Raw genomic sequence first — 19,839 nt, forward strand, 5'->3', positions numbered from 1 at the left:
CTTAAAATATAGCATTTGCCTGGCAACTTCCATTGAAATTCTGTCCAATTCGATGTATTACGAATCTTCTGTAATGCAAACTACTCTTTTTGAAGTCAATGTGGAGCGTCTATAACGGGCCATATTACCTCTTAGTTGAAGTTGTTTGATTTATTTGTGCAACAGCTACTATGGCCATAATGGGCTTATTACAATTTTAGTTGATACAAGTTTGGTCTATTAAACAAGTGGATTCAGATAAGATGGGCCACTTAGAAGTACGCGATATCGAAATATCCAACCTAACTGAATAAGATTTGGAAGATAAAAAAATAAAGAACTTATGTACCACCTGTAGTGAGCCCTAGTTGGTACATAATGAAATTATTCAGAAAAGTGTATTGTTAGTTTGGTTGAGGTATTTTCCGTATGCGTTGAAGCAAGTCAGAGCATTGCAGTTTAAGAGCTTGTGGAATGAAAAACTGCACATCAGCCCGAAAGTGACTAACTCAGTTTCCATGTGAAAAAAACTAAACTTATTAAAATTACAATCTCTTCGGAAAGCACGTCGCAATTATTTCGATCTGACAGAATCGTTAAGTGGTTGTTTTGGTTCTTTTAAGTGGTTGTTATGGCTCTGTTATTACACGCGCCCCTATGCGGTGTTTATTGCACTCATCACCTCAAGTTTATCCTAATTTAAGAGTCGACTTGAAGTGATAAGGGGTGCTCCACTGAAATGACATCTCGAATGACAGGTGACACATCGTGTGACACTGAAAGAACGTGACAAAACTACATAACGCTCACTAGACTTATAGATGGTAAGCTAGAAATCTCTATCAAGACTTCGCTACCCCTACACGGTTGAATTTGAAGAACTTAGAAAAAATGTAAACCTCGGTACAGAGTTCATTGTTATTGTAGAGGTAATGAGCGAAGTATTGGAGAGGTAATGACTTGCAAAGAAATTAAAAACAATATGACACTGACAAAAGTAACACCGGTTCTAATTTTTTGATATAACAGAAGCAACAGGCATCCAAGTAACAAACAAAAGGTAATGTTACCTCCACTGAGTACTCACTCATTGATTTAATCACCTGCATATCAAAATTGACCTTAAACAAACATCTTTGCTTGTTGTAATTTAGTATTTTTGCCTCAAATTTCTCCATTTGGCTATGGTCGTTTCACGTGAATATCCTGTATTTTTAAATGCATTAGGATATACAAAGGGTACTAGGAAAGTTTTGCAATACAGCTTTGTTTTTAATTTTTTCAAAGTAATTTCCTCTACATTCAATACACCTCTCCATCCTCCGAAACCAAATCTTTAAACCAGTTCTGCCAAGTTTCACTAGGGAGTAAAGCACACTCGTTGTCCCAAGCCCGTAGAAGGTCCTCATCACTGGAAAACCGCCTCCCTTTTAGCTTCATTTTCACATGCGGCAACGGTGCAAAGTCGCAGGGAGCAAGGTCTGGACTGTAGGGAGGGTGCTCGAGAAGTTTCAGTCCTGTCGTGGTCAAATATTCGGTGCAGGCTTTGGCGCGGTGAGCTGGAGCATTGTGATGGAGGTACCAGGTGTCCATTCTTGACTTTGGCCGCAGGTTCTTCATAGATCCAATGACTTTAGGCAGCCATTGTTCAGTATACCACTTAGCTGTGACTGTCTTCTGCGTGTCCAAAACGACACGTTCCACAATTCCACTCGATTTGAAAAATACAGCTATCATTTTCTTCTTTACAGATCGGGATTTTCTGACAATTACGGGTGTGTCGTCATCATCAAAGACCCAAACTTTGTTTTGAGCCTTGGTCGGCAGATCGTAATAGTACAGCCAAGTCTCGTCACCTGTCACGATGTTGTTCACATACCGAGATTGTCCCTTATCAAACTTTTTTAACATCTCCCGGCACGAAGTCACACGTCGTGTCATCTGCTCTTCAGTCAGTTGATGCGGCACCCAGAGAGAACAAAGTTTCTTCACGTGCAAATGATCTTGCAGAATCGAACAAATTGCTGGTGCATTTAGGCCCAAAGTATCCTCTATCTGTTGGTAGGTCACTCGCCTGTTTTCGTCAAGCATTTTCCTCACAGCAGTAACGTTTTCCTCCGTAACTGACGTTCGTGGCCTTCCCGGCCTCTCAGAATCCTCCAGAGTGAAATTTCCCCTTTGGAATTCTCTATACCACCTGAATATCGTTGTACGATGTGGACAATCATCATCTAGTGCAAGAGTCATTTCTTCTAAGCACTGGTCTATGGTTAAACCACGCACGAAATTATACCGCAAAACTGTCCTTATCTCATTTCGTGACCACGATGCCATCGCAAGCACTTTACACTCTCACTACTAATGAATAACTGAGCCCATCGACTTGGCGCGGCGGCTACTATGCACGTATGAACATGTCTCAACATGCAGCAACAAGCAGCTTCCTGTGATTCATTGTTGCGTCATATTGCAAAACTTTCCTAGTACCCTTTGTATGCGTAATGAGCCTATTGTATTTTTCATGTCCGTCCGCATGTACTAACTGGGCTCCTAGTGGATGAATTTTCATAAAGTTTTATATTTGGTCCTTATAAAAATATTTGTCAAACTATTTCGATTTTCATAAAAATTTTTAACTAAATATTAAATAATCTGTAGATGTCGCTATAAAGTAATTCATTTATAAATGAATAGCGAGGGCTGTGTACTGATGAGAAATTCCAGTATCGTAGTTATGTACATATACAAAAGAATGGGGTCACTTGTGACAACAGCTGGTATAGCTACAATTGAAATATGCTGTTATCGTATTTATCAGTTACGACATTAATATTCAAAATGGATAAGCTGTTAATACACTGGTGTGCAAAATTTAAGTACCAGTCAGGTTTTCACTTGTAGCTTCTCATAGGAGTGGCCTTAATGTGGGAAAAACATACCAAAGCAACCTCATGAGGTATAGAAATGAAGGAAACAACACCGACAACGGAAACAAAACGGTACAGAGGGACTTTATTCAAAAATGGCACCATAGCACTGGCTGCCATGATACAGATGCATCACTGCCAAAGATGGAACAAAGGTGGTCTTCAGTAGGAGATATAGCCACCCCTAATGTCGATGCAGACTTTGCACCGCCTGTCCATACTTAGAATAATGTTGTTGATGATAAGTTATTGCGGTAACATCGTCCATTCCTCTGCCAGCGCCATCTTCAGCTGGTGAACATTTTCTGGTGGGTGTGGACGTGCCGCTAGGCGTCTCCCCCAGAGCGTCCCATATCTGTTCGATGGGATTTAGATCGATGGAATGGGCAGGCCAATCCATACGAACAATGTCCTCACTTTCCAAAAGCATATCAACAGCTGCAGTGAGATTGGGTGTGGCGTTATCATCCATAAACATGAACTCGGAGCCAATGGCACCTTGGAACAGACGCACATGGGGAAGGATTACCTCAGTACAGTAGCGTGCACCGGTTAGAGTACCGCCTTCCAGTATCTGCAGTTATGTACGTCCATCCAAGATAACGCCTCCCCAGACGAGAACACCTTGACGGCCATATCGATCCCTTTCAGTGATGTCTGCGGGGTGATACCGTGTGCCAACCTCTTGCCAGATTAGCTGACGTCTAGAATCGCTGCTGAGACTGAATCTACTCTCATCAGTAAAGAGTACCTTAAGTAAAGATTTTGTTGTTATAACCTTTAGAAATAGTGTTGGTCCTTAAGTTTTGCACACCAGTGTATATCCATTACACACAGAGTAGCCAGTTAGAACGTAATGTACCGAATTTATTCTATGAATGCATTGATGAATTTTTGATTTTATTGCAGAATGATGTGAATAACTCTGAAAAATCTATCTATAATTCGTTAAAAATTAATAACAGTTTCAGGAAAATATCTATTAAATTATTTTTATTCTGCCAGCAGGAGAAATTACCTCAAGCCTGTAATCCTAGAAACTGAAATCCTGGCTAGCTAAGCCATTGTAAAATATTAACTACCATTCTGATAATTTACTAGTAGTCCACTGTGGCCTGTGGGGGGATTCTGCGTTAAAAGCTACCTGGATATTTTTCTACACTTGATGTAGTGTTCCGTGACATTATAATTTAATGGGATATCGTGCAGATGAATGTTAACCTATGAAATCATAATCAGCCAAGCAAACTAAACAGCACCTCTTCTCTCAATTCAAAACTGATGGACATTTCGGCTTCATTCCATGTGTAGGATGAGAATGACAGATAATAAGATGCGCTTAATTTACCAAGACGTTTAAGTATGTTCTCTCATTCGACTTTAGTGTAATGGTAACAGATAGGATAAAGAAGCCGAAGACTGGTGAAAAGAAAGTAAACCTGGTTCTAACTTCTAAGACAGTAGAGTACTATGGTTCATGAGGCGGACGTGAGGTTCGGGACGACATGTAAATAGAGTTTGCCGCGCGAATGCACAAACACGGTTATTCAGCCAGTCTTAAACCGTAGGCCACCGTAGCCTAGCGGGTGCATAAGTACACGTGCCTTGAGTGACCGGGGTTCAAGCCCGTGACTGCTGAATACAGTGCTGTTTCTTGTATTCTGTCTATCTTGTCAACTCCTCTGACCGTTTGGTCGTCCCGGAGTATAAACAGAAAATTTATTTATTTTTATTTAAACATATCTTCATAGTTTCACTTATAAAAAAATGAAGGAAATTTCCAGTATTTATATCCAAGAGAACATAAACATCCACAGTTTACAAGAATTGTGAATTCAGGTGCACCCACTTTTCTTCGACTTATTCAAAGTTGCACTGCGACTGAGTTCCTCCTGTTTCATTGTCCATATCCTTTCTAAGCGCAGAGCAATTTCCATCCATCGTCGCAGCGTTCAGTCCGCCTTTCTCTATGATCTCCATCAGCCAACAAAGGACCAGCGTGGAAATCCGGAAATCAACCATTCCTCCGACTGTAATCCTCATATCCTCGGCTCAGACAGAGGTAATCGATCCTGGTAGAGGATTTTCAGCCAGGTGCGCCTTCTCTTTTGCTAATCCCCTATCATCGGATGCCTGTATCTACTTGTATACCCTCCAGAAAGCTCCGAAAATATACCAGGACTCCATCAGGAACAGCAAGTGTCTCGACATAGGCCTAATCGGAACTTTCTGATTCTTTACATTTAGTGATTTCAAGTTTGTTTTTATTAGTTGGCCCAAATTTTTCACAGTTTGTAGAATTTCTTTTCATTTGTAATTTTAATTTGTAGTTTAGTTTTTCGATGGTTACTATTTTACTTTTCATTTCCATGACTAATTAAAACACTTATGGGCAATTTTGTTTTGTATTTTAAATCTGATGTAGCTGTTCGTTGGTTGTCTAAGTTGTCTAATTTGATTTGCTCTAAAGTTTTTCCGTTTTAGTTGTAGCTTGTGATTTGAATAAATTCAATTGTAATTATAATTTTAACTGTGTTCAAGAGTTTTATGCTGGTCAGTTTGCAAACTCAGCATTTAATTATAATTATCCTTGGGAATGTAAATTTATTATAGTTTATTTATGCAATTTTTAAATTTTATTATATTTAGTGTTGAATTAATTTATTGTCGCTTGAAATTCCATAACCTTGTTTAAGTGGAACATGAAATTTAAAAAAATTGCATTAAAATGAAATTGGAATATTATAGCATTTCAGCGCCGAAGTATTTGAAATCAGGTCAAGATTCAAACGCTTTATTCATTAGATTTTCTCATTGTTTCTGCTGAAAAAAATTTGTGTATCATATATCCCCATACAGAATCGGCTCGAAGCATTCAGGCGCCCTGAGTGGAAAGACTTTTATGCGCCCTTCCCCTACATAGGTAATGAAATGCACAAGGAATTTTAATTGAATTTATTTTTAAGCTTCAAAACTGCAACATAATAAACTGTAATTGAACAACATGGCTATGTCATATTTTACTCATTATTTAGTTGATGATCAGAATACCATTATAAAAATATCGGTAATATTATAATAACATTCTCTAATACATACAATCTAATCATTCCAACAAGAGAATACAATACACACATTTCAATACACTTATTAAAACTATCAATTATTATAATTATCAATCTCATAATTTACATGAACACCAAATTTTAATACAACTCAATTGAAACATTAATTAGTCTTTCAATTAACGCACAGTGAAGGTCTGCACAGACTGTGCAGGACTTCACTGAAGAAAGATTGGAGGCGACTGGAGCGAGAAGCAGTTCTAGTGGCAACACTGCCTTAGGCGATAGGCTTTCCAGAAGGAATACTAAACCTCCTAAGATAAGACACAGCCGCGTTTCGATATTTCCGAGAAGTACCACACGTGGTGTACTCTATGACAGGGCACCGCTCGTGGGTTAATTTTCAGACGACGAATCAGTCATACGGCGCCCCTCAAAATTCGGGCGCCCAGGTCGCCCGCTGCTCAGGCCGGTACTGCCCCATAGCCGAGCGGTCAGGGACGAGGGTGCATAAGTATACGGCCGTGAGTGACTGTGGTTAAAGCTCGCATGACTGCTAAATGTGGTGATGTTTCTTGTATTCTCTGTCTTGTGAACTCTTCTAACCTTGTAGTTGTTTCGGAATATAAAAATAAAATTTATATAAACTGAAAATTCATTTAATCCCGTGAACAACCTGCCTTCACTACTCAGAGAACTTCGTGTTGAACCGCTATTAACTCAACTACCTCTAGGTCTTTCATTTTCCACTACTTGGAAGTTTGTTATCACCAAATGATATGTTATTCTGTAATTAAGCTGCCCAGTTGAAATACAGTATTTATCAATGTCAAACCTCAATTCCATTTATCAGCCCATATGCTTAATTTATCCAGGTATTGTTAAAGTAGCATACTGGGATTACTGTCATTAAGCAGCCTGCCTATTAAAAAGGGTAAGGTTTCCACTAATCCATTCTAGAATCATCGAATTACTACATCATACGATAAATCTCTGAAATGGATGCAGCAGTAAGCGAACTACAATGTAATTCGATCCATGATAAACATCTGTTAGGGATAGCAATAATTGGTGGCTATCAATGCGCTGCAGCTCTCAAACACTGCAGACATTTCATTGTTAAATGTCTCTGTCCATATATACCAGACTCAATGCACAGAATCTATATGATTCTGTTCCAGAAACTTCTTTCCCCGTGAATGGAACAAATATTAAGCAATTTTCTAGCCGAAAAGACCCAATCCCACAATGATTGAGCACTGCATACCAATCTTAAATTCTTCAGTGCTTCTGAAGATCCTAGAAAGAACACTCCTTTCAATCTTAACTAGACAGTTCCTTGGACGTGATCCAGAAAAAGTATACTGCACAATAGCTATCAGATCGATGACCAATCTTCCATCTGAACAAACTACATTATAAATGCATTTGGCGCCAAATCGTCTTCGTTGGTTGTTGCAAGGTTTTAGGCGCTTCAGCGACTTAGACCATATTGCGCCGTATTTATGTTTGTTAATTGCGTGTGTTCTGTGATCAATTTGCTGTAAGAAAATACCCGAGTTTCCTGGCGAAAAAACCATGCTGTCCTCATCTGAGACCGATTAATTCAGTCACGTTGTGAAAATAACCCCTAAAAATTCCTCGCATCACTGACAGAATTTAAACTAAGGTTTTTTCCACCCGGTGTGGAGAGCCGGTGATTATTCCAACTATGCTACCCACGAAGGCGCGCCAAATCAGAAATAGCTGTTATCTTTTCGGACTTCGGAGCTAATTTTAACAGTCTTAATACTAACCCCCTTCTAGAAGTTCTAAAACACGCCTCCGCATAAATGGCAGCCTATTGCTTGTTTTTTCAATCGCTTCTAATGCGAAGATCAATTCATCTTCGCGGGAATAACCTTTCATTCCAGTGGCAGATAACTGCAGGTGTTCAAAGATAATTTCTTTAGAGGCTTCTTTTCACGGCTCTCCTGATTCCCTTTGATAGTTTGAGAAGTTATATCTCTATTTATGCAAATGACATAACACTTCTAACAAAAGTACAACTAACTGATAGTCCAAAACTACGCTGAACCAGACTGTTCTCCCTTATCCACATAACGGTTTAGTTTACTCAATAAAACAGGATCACACAATTATTCTTGGGAAAGAACTTAAATCCATTGGTAAGTGTTCTATGTAATTTTCAATGTGAAACTGCATCGTTTGAAGCGATACTCAAAAAGCTGAACATCTTCTGTATGTAAAAACAGTTCTTTACGACTTTGAAATACAAATTTGTATTTCCAGACAGCTGTACGCTCATCACTTCTATATGCACTGAATCATAGGAATTGGCAACGTCCACTCAAAATTAGTTCATTTTTGCCTCGAATATTGGTTATTAATGTAGGCTAATAATTAGCATCATCTATCTCCCTATGCACCGAACTACGTAGATGGCTAGTCAGCTGGAGGAATCTCGTGCTCACCATTCGAATGATAAATAGCCGTCTATAGCTCAGAGAAAAATTTCTTTCAGCTTGAAACTCTTCCAATGATCCAGTTCATTCTAAATCTCGAAGCCATCTTTGCACTGGATGCCAAATACAGACAGTCAATCTCTGGTACGGTTCACTCACGCGTAAGAAGCTTGAACAACATATTCCTCCAAATTTAACATCTGACAAATAGTATTTGACATATTTAACGTTTAAAAATTCAACATCTGATAAATAGTACAAACTCGAGTTTAAATCTGACTGATTTATAAATTTGCCTAGCCAGACACAGAATCTCATAAACAAGAAAGTTTATCGGGTGACTTCGCCAATTATGATGGCCTAATAAGAATGATGTTTATGCTTTCGTATTGTGAAAGACTACGTGGACTAAATAATAGATGCAACAAGACGTAGATCAATATTCGTCTAAGTAAATTCAGTTAGTTCCTAATGTAAAACCTCTGCTAATAAATTCAGTAATGAGTATTTCTGCTGCATTCTGTAAATAAATATTTCTCACTGCGCTCTGGTTCTCTCTGACTCACGCATTGCGAGAGATATTGCAAGCTCTTCTTAGAACTACTCAATAATGTTTGTTAGGCTTCATCCACTAACGTCATGCATGCGTATGGATTGACACCTAGCACGCCCTTTCCCTTTAGCGACCCATTTATTCAAACTACTCAAACGAACGCTAAAAGTATTTATTATTATTTTTTGTTGACGCATTACGTAAATCAAACTATGTACAGAATTTTTTCTTAGGGCTGACTAACACGAGTTAGACAAATTATATAGGGCCTGTGACAATCACCAGCCAAAGTTCTTGCATTAAATCTCTTAAGTCAAATCTGTATAAGCTTCAGAATACACTACAACCAATGGCATCTTTCATCACGCTGTACATTCTTAAATAAAAATTAGCCTCCAATTAGTGCTTTCAGCATTATTATTTGAATTTTTTTACTTTGGATCTCCCTCTGTACAGAAGTAAATATCGTCTAATATCGAAAATTTATAAATGCACCCCTCAGTTGTTTCCGTACTTTTTTTTGCTACATACGATTAGGTCCCCGTGCTATTTGTGGTTTGCATGGTGCTTTTCCAAATTTATAAAAAATTCCAAATACGAGTATGTACCTAGAATCTTTTAAATTTCCAATTCCGCGACTGCAGGGATTAGAAAAATGTATGGTTCCATGAATAAAAGAAATTGAGACGTATTTTTGCTCTACTCTCAACTTTAGTATGAGATACTCATGAAAGCAAATGTTTTCGTATTGAACCTACAGCTAAACAGGCTGGCAACAGAACGCTCAGACTCATTTGGCCACTTTTATTACTAATACGAAGCAGTTTTTTGAGTCAAATTCTGTTTTGTAATTTACAGACAAGATCCTGTATGTGGATCACACGTAAATAGAAAACGAATTGCACAAGCACATTGAAAAAATATTTAAATCACTCAAAGGAAGTTTGTTTATGAAAGAGTTGAATTCTGTTATTGAATAAACTCCATCAAGACAAAAGCAAAATTTCACTATTTGCCCAAGCAAGTGTTTGCTCGCTTGCTCTCTCTCATTAATTTTTCTCTTAAGGTTATAAGGTTCCCATAAGATTATAAGCAAAGCTTCTTTAATATAAGGAACTTACCTCGAGAGAAGTAGGTTACGTATAATTACATATAAAGCGCTTGATTTAAATCATATGCAGAATGAGCGCACTGTTTACAAGAAATTAACATATTCTATAGAACCAAATCTGATCCCTTATTCGTGTCAAACCAAACATCGCTCTGACAATCTTAAAGTTACTTGTTGTATTGTCAATTCTGCCTGTTTATTGAGTTCTGGGAATGCATTAATTTTCCCCTAAAGCCCTATATTTCTTTATTATGGAAATGGGAAGCAAACAGTGGCAAGTAACCGTGAATATTAAACGTGACGTGGTGGATTAAGCTAAAAACGCGTTAGTCATAAAGAAAAGGTTACTGTCGGCTCGACCAATAGGAGAACAGAAGGTGGCTGCTGCCGAGTCACGAAGCCCGGCTCACGCAACGAGTTGGAATAAGTAGATTCCGACAAACAAGTGGTGGAGGTTGTGCGTGACAAGCAGGATACTAGGCATCTGAGAAAAGCAAAATTTCTCATCCAGCAGGTAGGTGATCGCTTGAAAAATAGTTTTCTCTGCTTATTTGGTTCAAAAATTTACTTGCCAGCCTGTGCAAAGCAACACCAGAGAAATCGGGAGAGATGCGAGGTTTCTCAATGTGTTTTAGTTTTGTTGTAAGATAACAGATATCAGTTGGAGAAGAAATGTAATTACCTAATTCCTTCTTACTAGACAATACTTTCACACATTGGTACCAAGCATGGCAGTTGAGCAGAACATACGTGCGAGAAACTTGAAGAGAGAGGGATTAACAATCTAAACAGATTAGCCCTCACTGAAGTGCAAGAACAATTAAAACCACGGTTTTAATGAATACGTGTTCTTATTTTTGGTATCAGCAAAACATAAAAGGAAAACTAACGTTTTCCTAAATGAATCCAACAAATGTTATCAAAATTCTGTAAATTGGCGGTTGTAATGTGACGTCTCTAATGGGATATCAACTATATCTGTTTATTAGCAATCGACAAACCATTTTTAATATAGAAGAATTGTTGATTAACGATCAAATAAATGAAACGTTTCATCAAATGTTGATCTTATTATTAGTAGAATCTCACTGGATATTAGGCGTTAGCTTTTATTAGTAAATTTAGTTTCACATATCAGTTTTGAAACGTAGCAAATTTAGTTCATTACTGCACTGATTTGGGAATTAATTATCACCTAATGTTATTTTATTCTTGAACATTCTAGCAAAACGAATTTCGACTATCTGAGCTAAAATTGTGAATTTAAAATTTTACCACGTTTTACCAGTTAAAAAAAATAAAGCAGCATTAAAGGAACCTTTGCCATTGCGAATAGCACAACGACTATGATCGTTTTAGCTCCATACCGCGTGGTAAAAGTCGTGGTTCGAATCCCATATAGGTTCAAGTGCAGGCGGGTTTAAAAAATCGGAGTAAAGCCTTTGTAAATACAAATATGTATTGCAAATATGTATATACATATTTGTAAATGCAAATATGTATTGCCCTTTACCATTTTATTGTACCAATTGCTTTATGATTTAGTTATTTTATGCTTCAATTATAAACAACACTGTTAATTTAACATTAAAAGTTTAATATGGCATTTTAATTGTATTTTATATTAATCCTATATTATAATTCTATTCCTAGGGAATAGAATTATAATATAGGCCTTGATTTATGTAGCTGTAACAAAAACTCGATTTTAGTTGTCACCTACTCCATTTTAACCTGTGCATAATTATTATTAATTACTTTCGGTTTACATCCCAAGGGATATAAAAAATAGGACAATTAAGCCTATACTTTGTTTGGATATTTCACTGCTCAGACTTTGTGACAGTATTTATGGCAGTACGATGTATACAAGACATTTAAATTGATTTGCAATGTAGTAAAATTTATGGGATTATAATTCAACGCAAGCGCTGAAATAATTTGAAACGCATGCATTGTTTCTTTCTTGGAGATGCTTTGCCCCTTTCAGTGATAAAAGCCAGCTTTTGGTCATGAAGGCTTGTGTTTACTCACATTACAGAAGTCGTGTTAAATTGTTAATATCATTTTATACAAATATGAGATGTAAGCACAAATCTCCAAACAAAGTGGAGCCTCTATTTGTCTAAAACTCAGGGTGCTGTGAATAACGGGTGGTCTCCAATATAAGCATAGGCCCAAGCCTTCATAGCGAAACTGTTGACCTTAAACTGTTACTGAAGGGACCAAAGCTTCCAGAAAGAAATTTGATACAGAAATGCGTAAAATTCTTAACTTAAAATAATTTGATTTGATAACGATTTGAATTGTATTATTTATTGTAATTGTCCTTCGACTAGAAGTGTACATAATAAATTGACTTTTGTACACGTTTAATATGTGACAGCCAATCGTTTTTAATAAATAAGGCTGCTCCTGGTTTTCGTATGAAGATTGAGTAAATGAAATCAGTTTAGTATTACTATCAGTGGTAACATCCCTACACAGAATGGTAACTAGAAGGATGTACTGTATATTACATGGTTTTATAACAACACCTCAATTCTGGAGCATTATTGCTAAAATTACAGACAAATTGAATTACCATTACACAGTAAATAGAAAGACAAACCGGGAGCTTCTTTCGGATTACAGGTTTGTTTTTCCTACAGCTAAAAGTTGTGCTTATAGCTGTAGCACTCCATTATATGATGCAACCTTGTCGATCATATCACTTCATACTTCGATGTCTAAATTTCAGATGAGTTGGTACTAAAATATAGGGTAGCCACTGAAAGACTGAAGGGTTTGAAAAAGTCATAACTTGTTCATTTTTAATCTTTTTTATTTTCTTTTTTTACAGGTTATAGAGCATCCCTTGGAGATTAAAATGTGGCCACTGAAATATTGACCACCCTTTCAGAATCTTCTGAAGCGATGTTCTGGCGATGCCTAGTTGAGCAGACCAACGACGGGTAGAGGCAGATGGATCCTCAAGAACACTCTGCCGTACAGCTTCCACCGCTGCATCAGTACACACAGGACCTCTTCCCGGAAGATCGCCGACTGATCCAGTTCTTTCAAACCGGACGATTAGGTTCCGAATCATGTTATCGCTAGGAGGACTTTAAAATGTTGCCGGTATTTTCTCCGAGTTTCAATAATTGATCTTTCACTGGAATAGAAAAACCCAACGAGTTTTACTCGTTGCTGGACATCATATGCAGCCATTTTAATCTCCAAGGGATGCTCTATAACATGTAAAAAAATAAAATAAAAAAGATTAAAAATGAAAGTTATGACTTTTTCAAACCCTTCAGTCTTTCAGTGGCCACCCTGTATTACGCTAAGTAGGCTTAATAATAAATATCACAGATATTCTTTGATTACTTCACATCCTTTGTCATCTATTCTCTCTCACCGGAAATTTAGAAAAACATTACATCACAAAATGAGTTATTATCCAGGCTGTATTTTGCTTAATCTATCCAACGTTATTTAACAATTTTGAGTCAGTCTATTGGAGTTCATTATACAAAGTCTTTTTATAAATTGAAGAAAATGCTAAATTCGCATTCAGATAGGAATTCTGCCAGACATTTTCTCTAGCGGCGAGGAAATAGGGGCAGTTTTACATTAAGAAGTTCTCTCGTTCAGCAGTGTAATAAAAGATATGAATATAAAACGTAATGTGTTAAAATCTGGGAAGCAAGCAGACCTCTCTTTCCGCACCGTGAAAAGACCCATAAGTGAGGACAGAAGTTGAAAAAGCATCTTGTTAATAAACCAAAATACATAAACCAAAAACTATGCGTACAGTTAGGAACTGTTTCTCGTCCAAATAATTACAGGTTCTCAGTTAGCCTTCCTTACGTATCCAGCGTCAGTCAATTAGCTATAACAGTGTAATACATTCAGCAAAGCACAGGTACAACTCACGCCATGTATACACATGTACTTTAACTCTACAAGTTACTGTTAAAATGCAAACACGAAAGTGGTAATCGTGTTTTGCATGTTTACTTCAAATTGCAAACGGTTGTTGGCTTCTCCGTATCTACAGTAACACGTACTGTAACTATTAACCAATACACTTTTGTGCATACAAAATACTTATATCCAATTAGATATGATTTACACTTGCAACTTTCTCGCCTGTTAAAAGTGGGGGAGAGAGAGGGAAAGTCCATACCTCAAGATAAATGTTATTCATATAAGTCAACGAAAATATACAGGGTTCGCTAGATGTTATGTTATCCTCGTAGTTATATTTAACATATTTCAAAGAAATGGATGAAAATCAAGGATGAGAATACTACTAACTAATAGCAGTTAGCAGTACTATCACACAGGTCTGCACTTTCAATTCCTTTTGTTGTAAAGGAACCTCTTCAAAATTTATATCATGCAATTCTGAATCACTATGTACATTCTTTCTTCAAAAAAATATTCCACTTATTTATTCAGCCATTGTTTGACGATTGTTTTGACTTCAACGTCCGAATTGAAATCGTCCTTCTAGAGATTCTCGCAACTCGTCAAAAACATGAAAGTCACATGGTGACAAATTTGATTGCAAATAGTTTTTTCAGTGCCATCCAGAATATCTTTTTTTAAAGAAAGGCCATTATCAAGTTGATATGAGCGTGCATTACCAGGAAGCACGAATTCTTCTGATGCTGAGGCACGCAGGAGATTCTAAGTTTCAGAATGCCGTTCCGAATTAATGTTGGCATCACGTTCTTTAAAATCTGACAGCAAAATACAACGGCGGTCGAACCAAAACGAATACCATAACTTTTCTTGCAGAAATATAGGGCTGATCTCTTTCTCTGGGACTGAGGTTGCTTCCACTGCATCCTGGAAAGCTTCGATTGGTCCAAAATGGTGACGCGACAACATTTTATGAATTTATTGCGATTCTTGCACTTCAGCAATTAAAACCTACATACTTATGGTGATTTGGACGCATCTATGTGAAGTGACATATGAAAAATTACGCACACAACCCTAAAAAAGAGCAAACCAATCAAAGCTATTTTAAAATACTACATCTATACATTAAGCGTACGAGCGTCGAAGGCATTTTAACTGAATGGCTTTTGTACGTTATGTGTCCCCCCACATACAAACAAGTCTCCCTTTTCTTTAAATTAAAAAAAAATTAACTAATCCAATTACAAATCTTGCAATAGATTGTTCTGTAGTCAGAACAGCAAGTGTCGTCAGAACGGATTGTCTGGCAACAACGGGATAAATATTACCATGGATATTTTAAATTCAGAAAGGCTATCCAAAGTAAAAACCCGTCCCAGTAATCATCGAAAGATCCCAAGCCAAGTTGGCGGAAAGTTACATTAACTACTAAACGCGAAATACCTGTAAAACGAAATCTAAACAATTAATAGTGGTCAAATGAACTGGAAATCGTGGTACGAATTAAGCAGGAAAACGTTTAAGATTAACTAGATGAAATACTTTGGTATTTCCGGAGAAATTCAATGTTCAATTCAGAGTTCAAACCAACAGACCAGGGGCATACACTTTGTAAATGCTCTGATAAACTTACTGAATAATTTCAGAATTATTTTGGAGTTAAAATACATCTTCATAAAACATTTTAATCGTTATGAAACTTTAATGAAAACTTGATCAAAATAATTGTGAGGATAACCACTGACACTACAGTCCCCAACGGGTCAACGTATGGGGTAGATGAATTTTGTATACAAAGAGAGCCTGATCTTAATATACAAATAGAAGACAGAGAAGTAACTTAATCCAAAGGACTGCTCGATCACTACAGCAGGATCTTTTAATGAAGTTTTTATTATTATCCTCTGATCAAAGTTTTGGATCCAAACAACTCTTATCTTCCCTCTTGTATTAGCTACAAACAGATTCTTGCAGCTCATTTTGAATACCACTCCGAAATATATCGATAGACTTAGCCAAGTTTGAGTAGTTTACAGCGCAATCGATGGATTCTATTCAGAGACGTCGACTGTTCTGGAATTCGGAAAACTTGAGTGGAAGGAAATAATTAGAACACCGATTTCTTTCCTTGGAAATAGAAGTTGGGAAGTTCTCAACAGCACTGGAAATAGACTGAATATATTAAATATTCCAGCTCAAAATGAATTGCTTATTCAGCCAAAACTTGAGTAGATATTACATTCACAATTGTTTCTTCTCAAGTGGAAATATACGAAAGCAGTTTATTTTAAGTACATTTTGAGGCATCGTTCAACTACGATGAAAAGGTACGTGACACGACAAGGAAAACTCTCCGGCAACGAAAAGAAACAGCAGAAAACATAAATCTTTACTTCAGTGGGGCACAGAAAAGCGATGAAAGTGCGAACCAAGAACAGATCAGCATCGATTCAGTTCAGTGAAGGCGTCATTCTCTCCACTACACGCCCTCATGATTGACAAAAACGTTTAAAGAGGGCGAAATGGATCGATAAACAGCCTCAAGTGGATGCAGGTGTTATGTGTGTGCACGTTGGCGGACGGTTACCTGAAAGCAGACAACTGCGATGTCAAGCACAGCAGCCGTTCATTGAGAACGAGCGCGAAAGCAGTCGATACCACTGCGGTGATTATACATTGTAGACTCGGAGGGAGGGGGAGGCTTATGGAAAATAACAAAGGGTTTGTCGCTTACTGCGTGGGAACTGTCAGAAGCAGCGTTCACTGTACGGAGAATTGCGATGCGCCCTCGTGCGTTTTCACTCCGGCAATTCAGAAACTGATTCTTACCGACATGTGATCTCAGATGAGTAACGTCACCTATAAGTTCATTAACAGAGGACTCTCTTATTTCAGTTACTTATCTCAATGAAATTTTAATAACTGCTTCAGCTTAATACAAATATCATCGTATTCTGTACAACTTCTTCATGCATGTTTCGCAGGTTACTGGTGTACAATCTGGTGTACATATTATACGGTAATAAATCTCGTAGTATTATCTAAGAAAGGAATGCGAATCGTATTGCGCGACATGTTGCCATTCCGCAGTTAGCTTGTCAGTTAGTTTGAATTAATCTCTAACACGATCATTTACTAAAATTCTATTGCTCCTTTAGGTTTCTTGTTTCGGATGATAAATTCATATTTATGAGTCAATGTTCAAATTACAAATATCTACCTGTGAAGCGTCCCATCTGGTGATTCTCGCCGTCACCCTTTTCGGCTCCTTCAGCGATGGTAAGTTATAGAAAAACTCAGATTACACTTTTAATATTAATGTTAGCTTCTTTGGCACATAATGCATAAGGGCCATAGATTTATGTCTAGATAGCAATTGTGTTGGACCCTTGGCAACCAGGTGAGTCAACTATACTTTAGGTTCTTTTTGAAATCTGCGCATCCTATCCTTATGTTCAAACTCATTATTGTATGGTCAGTTATTATCAACTCGGATCAATACGGCAATCAGTAATTTACTTGTGTAAAATGGTTTCCTTGCTGTTCAGTCAGCTTTGTTGTACGTACTGAAGGTTTGATGTTTGCGAAAGACTATTGTAAAATCGATTTTCAATCCTTTGGAGTGCACAAACAACTGCAGAGTCACAAAGCACGTTCGCGTATATGCAAACGAGCCTGGAGTCTTCTCGAAGGGCAATATATTTCAGCCATAAATTCAGGAGGCAAAAAATGTTTCTCGATGGGAATCGAAATCTTGATCATGATGAAAATTCAAAGGATAAACAGTAAAATACTTGGACAAAAAAATATTTTCCTGCAGCTCAATTGTTGAATCAAAATAAATTAGAAGAGTGTATGGAGAATTTGGAGAATCATATCAAATCATAGATGTGAAGTCGCTTTTTTTATTATACAGTAGAACCACAAAAATCCGGGACTCTTTAAATATTCCTCCAAAGGTAGTCAACCAAAGAAGAGCAGAAGGAAAGGAGGGTGGCCGTATTTAAAAAAAGGCAGTACGAGTTAACATATTTTGGCTTAATGCCAGTGACTATCGTTCTGTGGAGATTATAGGGATCAGAGCTACTGTATTATCTGATAAAAATAAAATCGAATTATCACTGAATACTTAGGTTGTATGCATAACCTTCAAAAAGCTGAAACGTGCTATGTCGGATTTGAGGTTCTACTGCAATTAAATTCATTTATTAACCCTTAGATCTAAGTCCCTCGATAGCCATCTGCTGAGGTGAGCTCACATTGATACATGAAAAATATTTAGTTTTGTTGAACAGTTAAATATGGTTGACTACGGTCTAATGATACAGTTGTTCAAGAGGATTCCATAAAGAGTTGTTTGCATATGTAGCACAAGGAAAGGTCGTATATAAGGTTTATCAAGGTTTTAAATAAGAGATTATTCAGCTATGAAGTACAGTCATAACGTTTTCCCCTCATCAATTTAGACGGGTGCTTTAAAAACCCGGAGATGAGGTTAACTTACCGATTGGAACATCAGACTGTATCCACATGCATCATCGTTCTTTGGTTCTCAGTCTTAAGCTCGAGTCTACAAGCATGATGGAATTAGGATACACCTTGCTGATAGCTAAACAGTGCCCGGTTCGTCAAGTAGAGATGTGCTGAAGGGGGCTTGCACAAACCCTTTGTTAAATTTTTAAAGATTATCCGAACCCCTTGTTTAAAAAAAATGGTTTCTTAAAATGTCACAAAATTTAATCGGGGGCGACCCTTGGCTGAAATTCTTCTGGAGCGTGTCCCCTGTTAACAAAGTGGCAGCACACACCTGAAGCAGGATGATTCTCCTCGCATCCAGTTTTACTTCCGAGTGGCATGAGATGCTCTATATCCAGGGTGTCCCTTTTGAAAGTCCCTGATTTTAAATATCTCGCAAAAGAAAACCCAGTGCACTAAGAAAATGTTAGTAACTTTTATTGGGAAAGAAAACTTAAACATTTTATAATAAACAAAAAGTCAGCAGACTTCTTTGGCACAAAGAAGGATGTCCAAACGATACTCGATTTCAGACTAGGTAACAGATGGTTGCAATTGCTTGTATGATGTTTGTACGTAAGGTGGCGATATTAGACACCTTTGTGGAATAAATCATGTCTTTCACATAGCCCCAGTAGAAGAAATATAAATGAATTATGTCAGGTGAACGAGGAGGGACCCATGATATCGGTCCAAGAGCGTGTCGTTCAGAGCAATGCACACCTACCAGCTCTAATGAGGCGGTGTTCCATCTTGCTGAAAGATTATGTTGGGCTGTAGATGTGGAATTCTGTAACGGTATCCTCTAAGAAGAAGAATGGTCCAATGTTCATGTCCTCCATAAGGCCACACAGAACATTCACATTTGGGCTGTTTTAGAAAACGTAATATGACTCAAGAAATCATGGTTTAGTCGATGCGATCAAGAATATGAAATGGCGAAGTTTTGTCCCAGTAGTTTGTCACTCGGCTTGCTTTCTTGAACTATTTGCAATTTATAGACGTATAAATGCAGCGGCTTGTGTGCAGAGTTCCATGGGGCATGTTCAATTTCCTTGATGCACGATGGATTTATAACAAAAGCAGCAATTCGCTTCTCTGAGATGCTTTGACGACCTCCTCCATGTTGCTTCTGCACACTATCGGCGTTCAAAAATGTTCTGCCATCTCCATGTAGACTTTGGGTAATATGCAAACATGGTGCACCTTCTGAGCCGCCAAAATCGTTATCGTACTATTGAGTTATTTTTTTAGGATTTGCGTCGAGGCAGCCAACTTCATGAGACGTCAGCATGTGTCTATAAATTGC

At 37.6% G+C, this 19,839-nt stretch overlaps 1 protein-coding gene across 1 annotated transcript in view; it reads left to right on the forward strand.

Annotated features, from left to right (window-relative positions):
- Window positions 1-10,526: 10,526 nt before the first annotated feature.
- The window catches only part of LOC150079092 (uncharacterized), a 63,520-nt gene continuing 54,207 nt past the window's right edge, over window positions 10,527-19,839 (forward strand). The window contains exons 1-2 of the mRNA XM_090382947.1: window positions 10,527-10,614; window positions 17,174-17,294. Of these exons, the coding sequence (XP_090239073.1) occupies window positions 17,213-17,294 (82 nt within the window). The 5' untranslated portion in view covers window positions 10,527-10,614; window positions 17,174-17,212. The remainder of the gene's footprint in view (window positions 10,615-17,173; window positions 17,295-19,839) is intronic.

The sequence above is a fragment of the Mastigoproctus giganteus genome, chromosome 10, assembly GCF_048544385.1.
Source record: "Mastigoproctus giganteus isolate SK-2022 chromosome 10, ASM4854438v1, whole genome shotgun sequence".
NCBI classification, from domain to species: domain Eukaryota; kingdom Metazoa; phylum Arthropoda; class Arachnida; order Uropygi; family Thelyphonidae; genus Mastigoproctus; species Mastigoproctus giganteus.